The sequence below is a fragment of the Argiope bruennichi genome, chromosome 3 (genome assembly GCF_947563725.1).
Source record: "Argiope bruennichi chromosome 3, qqArgBrue1.1, whole genome shotgun sequence".
Taxonomy (NCBI): domain Eukaryota; kingdom Metazoa; phylum Arthropoda; class Arachnida; order Araneae; family Araneidae; genus Argiope; species Argiope bruennichi.
The window spans coordinates 12,570,112-12,585,100 of record NC_079153.1 but is presented as its reverse complement, the minus strand read 5'-3'; the positions used below and the strand labels follow the sequence as shown (position 1 = coordinate 12,585,100).

At 29.0% G+C, this 14,989-nt stretch overlaps 1 protein-coding gene across 1 annotated transcript in view; it reads left to right on the top strand.

The window, feature by feature from the left end:
- The first annotated feature begins 7,013 nt into the window (after positions 1–7,013).
- LOC129963310 (uncharacterized) overlaps positions 7,014–14,989 on the top strand; it is a 435,874-nt gene continuing 427,898 nt past the window's right edge. Inside the window, exon 1 of the mRNA XM_056077601.1 lies at positions 7,014–7,206. Within this exon, the coding sequence (XP_055933576.1) occupies positions 7,161–7,206 (46 nt within the window). The 5' untranslated portion in view covers positions 7,014–7,160. The remainder of the gene's footprint in view (positions 7,207–14,989) is intronic.

Here is a 14,989-nt window from a genome sequence, read left to right as displayed (position 1 = left end):
CTCTCTTCTGAAATATTATGAGCCGAATTCGGCAAACTGTCTGATTTGTGGACAACCTTCCCTAATTTTGAAACTTTAAAAAATATTTCTGCTTAAAATATCGGAATATCATCGCAAATAAAGGAATGAGGTCATTTTAGATTTAATTTAACATTTTGCGTTAGTCATTCGGCTGAATGCTATATCATCTTCTCGTAAATATGCTACGCATGGCGCAATACGACCGGCATTTTTCGGTGCTGATAAAACATCTTCTACGCCACGTTCTTTTCCCTATCACGACGATGCTCAGATAAAGCACCTAAGATTCCTTGAGTCATTTCATATAAAGTCAAGAACCTTTTAATTCGAATACAAAAAGAAAGGTATTTGACCTCTTGTCTGCATTTGAATCTTGTTTTAAAAATACAACAGAGGCCTGAAATAACTAATAAAAGAATCTGCTTTAATATTATGAACACATTTATTTAAGAAAAAAAATTAAAAGAATTCCAACCTCCAGTCCGAAACATATTGGCATGATAATGATTTAGTCTTGATTCATTTGTTTTGTTTTCGTCTGGCTTGAATTGCAGTAACCAATGCATTGTACCGGCACCAGTTTTTACATTCCGCAGTTTTTGGAGAAAAGTAAATTTAAAAACTTTACTGTGTATCTAAGAACATAAGTAAAATTTGTTCTTTGGAATTAGCGTCAAGTAAAAGCTTTTATTTTTAAATGGGGACATTAACAATGATAATAGCACGTGCAATAGCAGTAATAGAAAAATTCAGTGGGACAAAAAAATCGGTTTGAATTTCATCACAATAATAAAAAGGATAGTGATAAATTTTCTTCGAAATTAATTTTGGAAAATTTGATAAATTAAAGAAATATTTCTGAATTTCGCAAAAATAAAACTGATATCATTAAAAAGCTAATTTTTCAATTTTATAACGGCACAAAATTGCATTTGTACGCCTTTTTTTTTCTTTTTAGTAAATTAGGGAAAATATTAAAACTTTTATTCTTTCCTCATTTATTAAAAATGTAATTAAAATTTAGAAGAACACTTTATTTGTGAGTAGCTACTGACTAAGAAATAACCACTTGCGAAATTTTATAGCGTTTGGTAGAACATCAGCCCTGTAAGCTTTTGAACGAGTTATTTCATTATGCTTGTCGCAAAACGTAATTGTCTTAAAAATCAACAATTAAAGTAAGAGAATCAATTGACATGACGTCCATAAGACGAAAAATGATATCTATAAATATTAAAGATAGAACAAAATATTTCCCCGGCTTAGTCGTCACTTGATATTTTTTGCAGCAAAAATGATACATTTATTTTTTACTTTTTCTAATAAGAATACAAAGTAAAAGTATCAAACAATCGAACTCGATTTTAATGAATCTTCACATTTCAGACATTCCACTAGTTTGAAAAACACTTTCTTTTTGGCATTATATCTGTCTGACCGTCTATCTGTAAAGAAGATAGTTCAAAAATGCTTTGATCTAAATAAATGAAATTTAGTGATATATATACCAAAATGTGACATGGAATATTTAATTATGGAATTCATAGCCGAATTTGTAAATTTCAATCACATTTTGAATGAAATGAATTCACAGGAAGTCTGTATGTCCGGTTCTTCTAGTGATTTCGATAATTTTAAAAAATAAAGAGTTGGATAGATGAAATGTGCTGCACGGTTGTAGCATTTATATTGTAAATGTGCGCTAGTTTTGAACTATACCTGCCAGATGTTTGACTGTCTGTCTATCTATAAACCCACATGTATGTTAACACGGCAACTCAGAAACGCAATGCTTTAAAATAACGAAATTTTGTACGTGATCTTGTGATGATGATGATGATGTCGTGTCACCACGGAAAGGGGTTGCAGCAGCTTCTGAGGGTAAAGACCCCTGAGCACCCGAGGGCAGAAGTCTGACTTCTAGCTCATGAAGCTCGCACACATTCGCTTACACAACCCCTTTTTACAAGGGGGGGGGGCACATTCACACACAACACAGATTGAACACAGATGAAGAACGACCATGCCCGAACCGGGACTCGAACCCAGGATGCCCAGATTACGGCGAAGACGCGCTATCCCTAAGCCAGGACGGCGGCATTTGACTTTGTGACTACAACTATAGTTCTATGTCAGATTTTGGTTTTATATGATCGGAATAAAATTTCCAAAATATATATTCGATTTTAAAGTAGAAGTATATTTATACTAAGGAATAAAGCAAAGTTCGCCCGATTGATTCACTAAAAATGCTAGATTCATGCAAAGATCTATAGGAATATTATTTTAATGTTCAAAAATTAATTTATATAATATCTTACTTTAATTTTAACAAGTTCGATTGCATGTTTTTATAATTAAATGAAAACACACAGTTAAATAACTTTCAAAATATCACAAAAAAAATTTCAAGGACTTGAGACTTTCTGAAATTGCGGGGCGCCTATTTAATAATTCGACCCCAATCCTCTTTGAATAAGACTGATTTTAAATACCTTCATTAACCAATAAGACATTCATTTTAGATACTTTTTCTCAATTCATGCTATAAGTTAATCTTTTTTTTTTTTTCTTATTCCCCTTCTACTTACATCCTAGATTCTTAATTACGGCGGCAGGGTGTTGTTTTACTGCAAGGCTTGTCAGGTAGATTTACATCAGATGGTTTAGTAATAATAATAATAATAACTATTACTATTAACTTAAAAATATATATTTAAAGAGAAATGCTTCACTCGATTAGATAATCTCAAAAGTATACCATGAGCAAAAATTAAAATTCATTCGTATGTCAAAAAAAAAAAAAAATTCTACTAAAGTAAGCAGAAAGCTTCACTTTACTTTTCACTTTAAGGATATTTAACATCATAATATTAAACACAGTTTAGTTTAAATATAATTAATTTATATGCACTAATTAAATTATGAATGAAAGTTACATTCTATTAGTTCTGCTACGATCTCTTCACTTATTTTCCGCCGAGATAAGCATAAAAAAAAGTAAAATCTCTCGAATGGTTATAATTACTTACGTAATAGATATTGCGTAGAATATTAAAAGGACTTCTTTGGTAATTAGTAATTCTAGACCTGATAAAAGCTGATGTAGCTTTAAAGATATTATTTTTTAATTATAACTTCTAGTTTTAACATTAAACTCATTTTTCCCGTTAAACTAACCGGTTATGTTACAGCTTTTAGTATAAAATGTTAATGATGACTTACACAAATTAAAAGTGAAATAGTAAACATTATGTCCATTGAAATAATCCCATAAATACATAAATGTCTATAAGTTTATTAATCTAAACAGTAATATTGATGATAACCGAACATTCTCATTTAATAATATTTAGTAAAGAGCTTCTTTTTTAAACTGTTTTGTCTATTAATATTTGTAAACGTTTGCATGTTTTTATACCTAATGCTATTCTTTCAGCAACCAGCTGTTTCGTCTGGTATTGTGCTTTGTTTAAGTGACACCTTTCAAGCATAATACTCTGTTCATTGTTCCTTTTTTTACTTTCTTGTACACATAGTATAAAGAAAGTATTCTAATCATCAAAAACTGGAGATATTAATGAATCTTTACGTTTTAGACTTCCCTGAGTTGAAAAATGCCTGTCTGTCTGCCTGTGATAAAGATAACTCAAAAAGCTTTGAGCCAGATGAATGAAATTTTATATACGGAGTTTATACCATATTTGTGGATTTGTATAGAATTTTGAATAAAATCCGTTGAGGGAAAGTCTGTCTGTCCGGTTGTTTGAATAAAAGTTAACACGATAACTACAAAACGAAAAGACCTAGATAGATACAATTCGATACACATATTTAATGTCTATAGCGTAAACACATATCAAAGTGTGAACCAAATCCTACAAAGGGTTGATTGTACTTTCAAAAACATATAAACAAGATAACTCAGAAACGGAATAATTTAAATATATTAAATTTGTCATGCAGTTTTTGACTATAAGTGTAGTTTTCTGTCAAATTTTGGTTTCAGTCGGTGGGGGAAAGACACTTGTAAAATATAAACTCAATTTTTGAATACTATTAAGTGCATGCCAGGAATTCATTGCCCAAACACTCGCCAAGTATCACGCAATAGATTAAATAAAATTGCTACATTGGAGCCAAAAGTTAATATTTCGTTACTATTGTACGCTAATGCCATTCAAGGTATTCTCCAGGATAAAAACCTTTATTAGAGAGAATGCGAGAAAGTTTTTATGGGGAGACACTTCCACTGCTTTAAAAAAAATCAAATTATAAAAGACACTTTAACCGTTTTGTTTCATTTGGCGTATTGCGCAATTGCTAATAATTAATTGCGCAATTGTCAGCATAATCTAGCATCACATTACACAGAATCAGTACTGGCTTTGCTTTTTTTTCTGATTGAAAATATTAATTTGATTCCAACATCATGATGGCGCGTGCATTTTACTTTTGAAAGCATATTACCTGCAATGAAATATGCTGCCTGAAAGCAGGAAAGAATACCAGCCATAATCATTCAACTTATATATACAGTTTGTATATACCGAACATCTTAGCAAATTATTTACAGATTACACAAAAAACTTAAATAATTTTTAAAAAAATTAAAATTAAAAATGGAATGAACGAAGCAAATGTAAAACAGCAGGAATGGTCTCTTCTATCTTGTATACTCTTCAATAAAGGCCGCATAAAATTGGGGATCCGCGAATCATTCCTTTCATTATTGAATTGGCAATGGCGGAAAATAGTTACGAAGTATAGATCTTTGGCATGAATCTAGCATTTCTATTGAACTATTTTATGAATACATAGCTTTCTTTTCCGATTGACTGAAATCAAAATTCGATACGGCACTGCAGTCATGGTCAGAAGATCACATATCAAGTTTCACATTGATTTTATTACGTTAATGGGTTATTGCGTTTACATGCATGCGAAAGTACAGACGGACAGACGATTAACCTTTTGGCAGATTTGGTATGAAATTTGATAAGAAGTTTTTTTTTTAGAAACTAAACAAGTGTACCAAATTTTAACTACCTTGTTGTTTGCGTTCTGTAGTTATCGATCTCTTTGTATTCGAAGATCCAGAGAGACTGACTTCTTCTGACTAGGTCTTTCTCAAAATTTGTTAGAAATGTGAAAATTCGGTATCAAGATCATATAATAAATTTCATCAATCTAGCTCAAAACGTTTCAGTTATGAGGCTCACAGAGGGACACACATTATGCCAAAAATTTATTTTTATGGCTTAGGGAGGTCTGACACATAGAGTTTTGTAGAAATTGCCTTTGCTTTCAAAATGAAATACATTTTACTGAACAATAAAAAGTTAAGCTGCAAAATTACGCATAAAAAAATTGTTCAAGAGAAAATCGAACAATTAACTCTGTGCCATTGAAAACATATTTCTTAATAATAAAATATAAAATAACCTTGATAATTAGTTGACACAATTTTTTTTGAGCGGTTCTGTTTTATGAAACTGCTGCGAAAAAACAGCAAACTTTTGATAAATATTTGACTAATTAAAATTTGAAGAAACAACTCGCTTGAAAGTTCCTATTCTCATATTTTTTAGCTTTATGTATCTCCTTTGTTACTGTAAATTAAACAATTTACTTCGTAAAAGGGCAACCGATGACATACATTCGTTTTTATCATCAGTTATATTGTTTGGCTCATTTAATAACTATAATTTCGAGCATAATTACTTAATTGCTGTTGTAAATCATTTACATTACTTAATTCCTGTTGCTAATTGCTACTGAATAATTTTTGATCAGATATGTAATTAGATTTTAAATGAAGGTGTAAGTCTCGGTTTCTGAACTGAGGGAAAAAATTCTAAACACATTCCATCAAAAACGCGTGTAAGTTGGACTAGTAACATTACACTCATAAAGTCAATCTTTCCCTCGCCATGGAAATTTTGCTATAGTTTGACATCTTTCCTAAAATTGCCATCATTTAGGTTCGAAATGATTTTCTCATCTAGTTAACCAAATCTATTAAGCAGACTCATTGGGCAAAGTGAATCGTAAGTCATATGTCGACAAAAAAGATATATCAAAAATTTTCAATATAATTTTGTCATCTTGAAGTATTTTTAAATGTTTCAAGATAACAAAATCATAAAGTATATTTAATACTGCAACTTTGGAGGAATTCTCGTTTAATATACTTTCTTCTATCATATTGAAGTAGAAAAATAACTGTCAGGTAAATATTATTCATTTAATTATAAATTACAGGCAATAATTAGAGCTTTGGATGATAAGCAAAACATTGCCGTTTGTTTCTGATGCTGTCATTGTGTTTCTTCTTAATTTACTTAAGAAGTAGTGACAGGTTTGAGAAATGTTCGAGAAATTGTTTATAATTGGGAAAAACTTATAATTTTTTCCCCTCAAAAAGTACTGGAAATTTTATTTGTAATTTTTAAAAAGAAATTTCAAGTGATAAAAGAAAATTTAGATATATTTTAATATATAATACTGCTTTAAGAACATTTTGATTTTATTTTTACTATACCAGTAACTGCTTGATTTTGAAATTACATATTAGTTTGTCCTTAAAATTCGAAACTGGGCTTGTGGGCTCTTGTTTTCGATATCCTTTCTTTCTTTATTTATTTGCTTTATTTGAGAATTTTCTCCAAATCTAAGAAACTAATAAGAACGAAGTTGTGCTATTGAGAAAGTAATACGCATTACAATTCACAGGAAAACAATTTTGAGTCATTGTGAATTAAAAATAAGAGAAAAAGTACCGCAACCCCTTGTACCAACAGCACCCTCCGGAAGCGCAAGCGATTTCCCCCTTTTCCGAAAAGCGTGTTTCCCTCGGAGTTTCCTGCGCATGCTCTGCGCATCCACACGCGAGTCGCGTGCCGGCTTGGCGAGATTTTTTTTCTCCCCCACCGCCCACTTGGCGAGCGTCCTCAGCCTGTTAGCAAGTGTGGCAACCGAGATCGAACACACAGCAGCACTCAGTCAGTGTCTAGGCTCTCTTACTTGCCGCGAACTTTTTCGCGGGGAAGCGCGCTTCATGCAACTGTGGACTTCGGAACTTTTTTTATTTTGGCCGGAGAAGTTTTTCTAGTGCTCAACTCGAATTTTTTCCAACCATGGGAATGCTTCTGATTTTGGGACTTCTTCTATATGCATCTAAAGGTCTGTTTTCCTTAATTTTATTATCCGTAAATTTTTTTTCCAGGTGTTTTTATCGAGGGGAAACTTCATTGTTCGATTTAAATTGCCTGGATCCAAGAGAAAGGGAGGGAAAAAAAGCTATTTGGATAAAATTAATGACTTCTGTTGGGTTAAAAAAATTTTTTTTATTCAAATTCTTTGGGGAGGTAAATGTTATTTTATTTTAAATTAATGCGATGTAAAAGAATTTTATTTAGGAATATGTTTAAAACGCAAAAGTTGAATTTAAGCTAAGTTTAATTAAGAGCTTAACATGCTCTTTGCCTTTTAAATTCATCGCTATAAATGTTTGGCTAAATGTTGAAGAAAAATAAATATTTTATTTTAAGTAAATGACATGAGAAATCAAATTTCATTTGAATGATGTTTCTCAACGCAAATGGTTCGGATTTGTAACAATATATTCGATTTATACTTTTTTAAAAAAGAGGAATGTTATATAAATTGATGTTAATATTAAACATAGCTTATATAATTTATTCATTTCATCGATGTTTCAACTTAAAAAGAAATTAAATTTTTTAAATTCAAAGGAAAATAAATATGAAATATTTAACTCACGAGTGATTGCTCTAAAACATTTATTTTGTTTTAATAATCATGAAAAGAGTTGTTATTTATTAGGAAAAAAAAACTTAATTTACTCGTTATTACTGTTAAGATAATAGTTCCGTTACTGTTAGAAGAGATTAAAATTATTAAACTATTTAAAATTATATAATGAATCGATTAAAACGATATTTCATAACCAACGAAGATAATATATTTAAAATATTGATTTCTTATATTTTTTTTCTAAAGTTTCTATTTGTCAAGTCCATCGCTACGAATGTAATGCAATAATTTCGGAATAAAATCAACTTTTTCATATATTCATTACTTGTGATTTATTTCAATATTTATATATATATTAAAAGAAACGGATAAAATTATAAAAAACAATTTTTAAAAAGTTATAATTTTTTTATTAAGTATTAATTATATAAAGAAGTAGTTTTATAAAAAATATATTTGAAGTGTTATTATCGAAATTATTTTAAAAAAGAATTATTCATTTCGTAAAAAATAATAACCAGCTTGTAGCAATAATTCGAATTACTTATCTTATTTTCCAGTTCTATTTCCACTTCACGTTGATGCAATACTGAATTATTTTGCATTTTTTAATCTTTTGGTGGGAATTGAGCATATTAAAGGGTATCGTTTTTTGAAAATTAATATTGATCAAATTATATTTTAATGACTATATAACAATATTTTAAGTTTAGATAACAGATAAAAATACGGTTTTCAAATTGTATATGATTTCTGTCCGTAAAAGTATTTGAATATAAATTTTAGTGTCCATATTTAAAATTTATATATAAATACGATTTTAAGGAAACACTGCTATTAAATCTTGATTAAGAATTATCTATAATTAATATATTAATTATGAAGGATGTTTAATATATTAAACATCATCTTTCAATTTTTATATTCGAAGATTTTTTTATTTCATTTTTTTCCTTTACATTTCAGTATGGATAAATAAAAAAAAATTTAAAAAAAACAAACATTAATCTTACATTTTTATTTACACAAGTTGATTTATACTTTATGTATGATAATTTCTCAATGATTTTTATTTTTTGTATCGGTTACTCTTATGAAAGAGACTTTTGAAGTTTCTTGTTAGTCAAATATAATGCTCTTCAAATACATAGATTTAATCACTATTAAACTATCTGTACTAAAATTTGTATGTCATTTGTATTACATTTAAGTTATTCACAAGATTATTTATTCAATAATTTGACTTTTTCTGTACTTCGTTTGAAATGAACTCGATATTAACGCTTTTTATTTCATATTAAAAAATTAAAAGAGAAAAGATTTTTAAAAAACTCGAAAAATACCGTAAGATTTTGAAAACAAGCTAGAAAAGTTTCTTATTCATTTAAAATGTGTGATATGTCGTCGTTAATTATAGTATAATTTACCTGAGGATAAATTCTCGTTTTATTGTTTTAAAGACTATGAAAAAAAATTACAACCTGATTTTGTTCTAGCATCTTTCGGGAATCTAATCAGTATATTTCAAATATTAAAATATAATTAAGTCACCTAGATGTGACAGTTCTATAAAAAAAATTCAGTTCCCTCAAAACTCTGGATCATTAGTGAACTTTTTGTTGGACTGCACTATTGTCCGAAACACATTTCAGAAACAGTATATTTCATATAATTGAATTGATGAAAATCGAATAGTCAAGAGATTAGACCTTTAGAACATTTTATATTGAAAATGATTATTTAAAATTATAATTAGTTAATTTTAAATGATAATTTCTTGATTTCGTAATTATACTGAAAGATAATTATATTGAGATTTAGGAAAGATGGTATAGTAAAAATTATTTTAGCTTGTTTAATGCATGGTTATTTATCAGTTGAGTATAAAAATATGATTATATTTGTGAAATTAGGAGAGCTGCATTTATCACGTTCGTGCTTTCGATAACGATGACCAAACGGATACTGCTGTGATAGAAATGACATTGAAGAACAAATATATTAAATATACTGATTTAGCCAGAAAAGTTCCTCATTTTTTTCAGGACTGATGCGTATATTCTGGTTTCGAGCCCAAAAGTTTCATTTCGCAACAGATTTTATTGTAATGATCTTTTAAGTTAAAAATATCGAAAGGAAATGTTCATTGAAATGTGGTCTATGCAAATGTACGAATTATTCTTTTTACAACTTAAAAGAATAGTTCAAGCATTTGAAGCTTCTTTCTAGAATACTTCGTATTCATTTAAAGAACTTATTGGATAGCACATTCTATTTGAGACAATGTCATTTCAATCCGTTTACGAATATAAAGGATGTTACATCATTTAGATGTGTGAAGGAAATTTATTTTTTAATTAATTGTTATTTACTTTTATCTAAATAAGAATAAATATCAGTGGGAATGTTCTCCCTTCTATTTTATGACAAACTTATCCAATTTACATATTTTATTCTTCATATTATAATAAAGAAAATTGAAGTAGATTTTGAATGTGTTTCTGATCTACCGTCTGGTATCAAAATTTGATGTATATCTATAATTTAAGTGGAATGATTACATAAAGAATTTAATTTAAGTCATTGTATTTTCGAATCATCCTGTTTTACATGCACCTTAATGTACAGATAGTAATGTATCATCGATAGACGATCGAGATATGTCATTGTATTCGAAGACATTGCTCTTGACTATTCAAATACAGGAGAGGGGAAAATTGGCGACACCTTTCTTAAGTCCGAGCTAACGTATCTTACTTTTAATTAAAATAAATCGTGGGTATGATAATGTCGAAATATGGAAGTTTGTAGAACGTAATTCCAACTCATCATCATCATTAAATCATTATTAATGATATTGTCATCATTTATTGTTGTCATCACTTAATGATATTGAGTAACAAATGTATGGACTTGTCCCTATAATTCAATTGTATAATTGATGTTTGTAATATATATGACGTGTCACCTTTCTCTTTAAGATTCAGGGGTAAATATATATAATTTATTACAAAAACCACATACCTAATTTCATCCGCCTAGCTCAAAGCGTTTTGCGGTATATTGTTTACAGACAGACGGAAAGACAAAGCGACAAGCAAATATAACTCCAAAAATATCTTTTTCGGATAAAATAGATCCGGCGAAATCTCGAATTCGAACTTTTCCGACATTAACAAAACTTTCTTTTCCTACATTTCGTAAACAAAAAAGTAAAAGTAAAAGGATCTGATTTAAAAAATACAGCATTTTTTTATATTCATATAAATACTAAACATCCACATATTTTAATGCTTTGTAAAAGAGAAAAATCAAATAAAGCTTGTTGAATCCTTAATGATACAATTATAATACTCCAGTGATGTGAACGTTGATTTAACTCTGCACATAATACATTAAACTTTCAATTTACGTTCCTGTTTAAATAAATCTGTTTAAATGATATTTTCTTTGATAAAAGCGAAATTAAAGTTCAAAATCCAGTTTCCTTTAAAAGAGACACTTTTTCTTTTTACTTTCTATTAAGGTCAGCGTCGGCGAAACTTCACAGAAAGTAAACTTTTAAAGCTTTTCCCTCGTTATTAGTGTAACAGGAATTAAAATCCTCAAAATATTTTCAGAGAGAGAGAGAGAGAGAGCTAAGATTTATTTTGCAGTTAAAAATTTTTCTTTGAAATGCGTAAACATTCATCACATTTATTGCCGTATAAGAGGAAAAATATTTTAAGTGTCGCTTCATACTTTGTATCATTCGGATATTAGACTCGTTTAATTGAAATCACGTAGTACAGCTCAGTGTGAAGTCAACGTGATTTATTTAAGTGTTGCCGTCCTTGTGTTTATTTTCAGTCGTTTTGCGACGCTTATAAATCTTGAGAATTCATTGCGTTTTGTTGTGGATTTTTACTATGGTTAATTAAAAAGGAAGCAAGCTTTCATTTTTTGAAAATGTGTGAGAAATCAGCGGATCTTTCCAAAATTTTCTTGGACTCTCTGCTAAACGTGAATTTATGTTTTAGACGCTTTTTTCTCAACCAATTGAGAAAAAAATTAGGCACTGAACTGCAATTGCAGCTAAAAAATTGCTTATGAAATTTGATATATTTAAGGCATGAACTTTTGAGTTCTCGCACTTAAATGCTTCTGAAAGTACAAACCGACAGATGTTCAATCCCTTGTTCGATTTGGCTAAAAATTTATTGTGTCGGCAATATAGATGTTAAATCTGTATTCCGAATTGTATCCTCTAGCTCTCTTGTTTCTATAATTATCGTGTTAATTTATATTTGAACAACCGGGCAGAGAGACTTTCTTAGAATAAATTTTGCTCGAAATTTGATACAAAGCTACAAAGTTCGTGTAAAGAGCGTATACAAAATTTCATCTGCTAAGCTAACTTTGTCACAGAAGACAGACGAAAATTTTTTTGTGTTTTTCGAGCTCAGGAAGGCTTAAAGTGTATATATGCAACAAAATATCTATTTGAAATTTTTATGATTATAATTCTTTCTCTATACTTCATGTACGAGAAAGTAAAAAATAGCACTTCATGGAATGAATTCTGTGATATGAGTAATGTACATGAGATTGGTTTCATGTAATTTGGTTTTCGAACGGATTTTAAAATTTTTGTATGAAATCAGGTTAAAAAGTTCTTTCCTCTGTGAAAAATTTGGTGTTTATTTCGGTGAATAATTTGTACATATTTATTGAATTGTTATTAAGAAATATTTGCTATAGGTAATTGATATATTACTAAACAAATATTTCAGAAGATAATCCATAATAATCAGAAAAGGATCTCTGTTTTGAAATTTTTATATCCTTGAACGTAATCAGTAAAAGTCAGGAAATGCAGCTTTTTTATAAAAATTATTGTTTTTTAAATGGAATTTTTGAAATTAAAACTCCTTTTCCCCAAAAAAATATTTTGTAGAAGTCAATTATTTTATTAAGATACTTAATCGTGAAAATTATATTAACGACAATAAGCAACAAAGTTTGTATCTAATTTGCCTGGGTCCTTTTTTGATACATAATTAATATTTGAAGCCGCGCGTGTTTTATTGAAGATAAACTTCCAAGTTCGGACTGCGATTAACACCTGCTAGGATAACACCTATTTGGTAATAGTTTCCATACCAAACGTCTACTGCACCATTGCTAGGGTGTCCGACTCATGATATATTTTGATTATTTCTGTTTCATTTTATAACAGATTATGCTTAAAAACTTGTCGAGACCTTCCGATTAAGAAGTTCAAACTGCTATCAACGTATCGAAATCAAACATCAAAATTGATTATTATAAATTAATTTAAACCGAGAATATTTCCACAATGACTTCTTTACACTTTTATACAATTTGTAATATTTTGTTAAACTTCATAGAGCAATAAAGCAAATCAATTATGCAGTTTGTACCTCCATCTTTGGAGTGATTGCATCAAAAATTTGACAGATATATAAAATTCTGATTTCAAATATTTAGTTCATATTGAAGAGGTTCAACAATAATGACGGACCTTTTTTGTATTTTAAAGATTTTATTGTTTATCCGCTTTCGGGAGTTTCTTTGAGCTTTGTCTTTCGGCGTGCTGCTACGTCGATGATGTTACAAAGACTCATGGTTTTTTTACATATACCGCTAGAGGGCGTTACAAGTGAGAGGCGGGGAAACATGCTTACGTAACACATATAACTTGTTGAAACGTTGAGTTTTGTCCACATAAACAAGAAAAAACAATGATAGACAATCTAGAAACTGAACACAAATTTATAATTCTGGAGATAAAATTAGATTCTAAATTTTATCCCTTTACCTATTTGCGTTTTAAAGCTATCGTATTTACACACACACACACAAGCGCGCGTTGGCCGAAGGATTTGTAGAAGGATAGAAGGATTTGTAGATATTTTAATATATATCTACAATTTCAGCGGTAAAATTAAGTATAAAATTTTATACCGATATTTTTCCCATTTTGGTTATTGTTTTAATTTATATACGAGTAGCCGAACAGACAGACTTCCTCTGAATAGATTTTGATTGATACAAACAATTGGTACAAATTTCATGTCAAAACTATTACGAAATTTCATCTCTCCAGCTTAAAACGTTTTTGAGTTATCCTTATCACATACACACTTACGGGCGAACAGACAGACAAACATTTTTTAAAATGTGTTTTTCGAGCTCAGATAGGTCTAAAGAGTGAAGATTCACCAAAATCTCTAATTCGAATTTTCTTGATGATTACAATACTTCCTTTGTACTTCATATACGAGAACACAAACATAATTCCAAAATGGATTTTGCGACCCAAAATTTATAGTTTCATTAAAATATAGAGTGATTTTTAAGGATTATAGTATTTTCTTTAACTTCACATGTCAAGAAAGTAAGAAAAAAAGTATTATTTGTCCAATCAATTGTTGCTTGAGTAAAGCAAATTTATATTTTTTATTAGTTCAATTCAATTTAAAATGCAATTAAACTCGAAGTAATCACATTTTGAGAAAATGAATATTCATTTTGATTTATTAAGATTCCCGATTTTAAAGAAATTAACCCAAGTTACATAATGCTATTTAATATAAAAATTCAATTATTTAAATTATTTAATATAAAATATTTGGCAAAATAAGAACAAAAAACATAATTCAGTCGTACTGTCTCAGTATTCATTTTATTCAATATCATGTTAAGAAAGCAAGTTTCGTTTTTTTATATGCTTTTCATATTGAATATAAAAAGCACAGAAATTTATATAAGCTTCAAGTAATGCATTTATAAGCATACATATTAAATTATATTAAAATAATTTTTAAAAAATTGAAAATATTTTTTATAATTTTTAATAATTTTCACCATGGGATATATAATTCCATCACTTATTCAACTTCGTAATTAATATCAAGAATCAAATAATATACTTTGTTTTATTATAAAACACTTTATTCAGCCACTATATGTTTTAAGAGAAGAAGCAGCATAAACCATTATGAAGCATAAAATCCACTCTATTATATAATTATCTAATTTTAATCACAAGAATCAAAACTTACAAATGCATATAAATTTTATGTACAGTGCACTCCCGAGTATTCGGCTTAAGGCCGGATAACAAAAAAGCCGTATGGGCCGACATTCTATGAACTCATTTCTTTTCCCACCAATGATGACCACC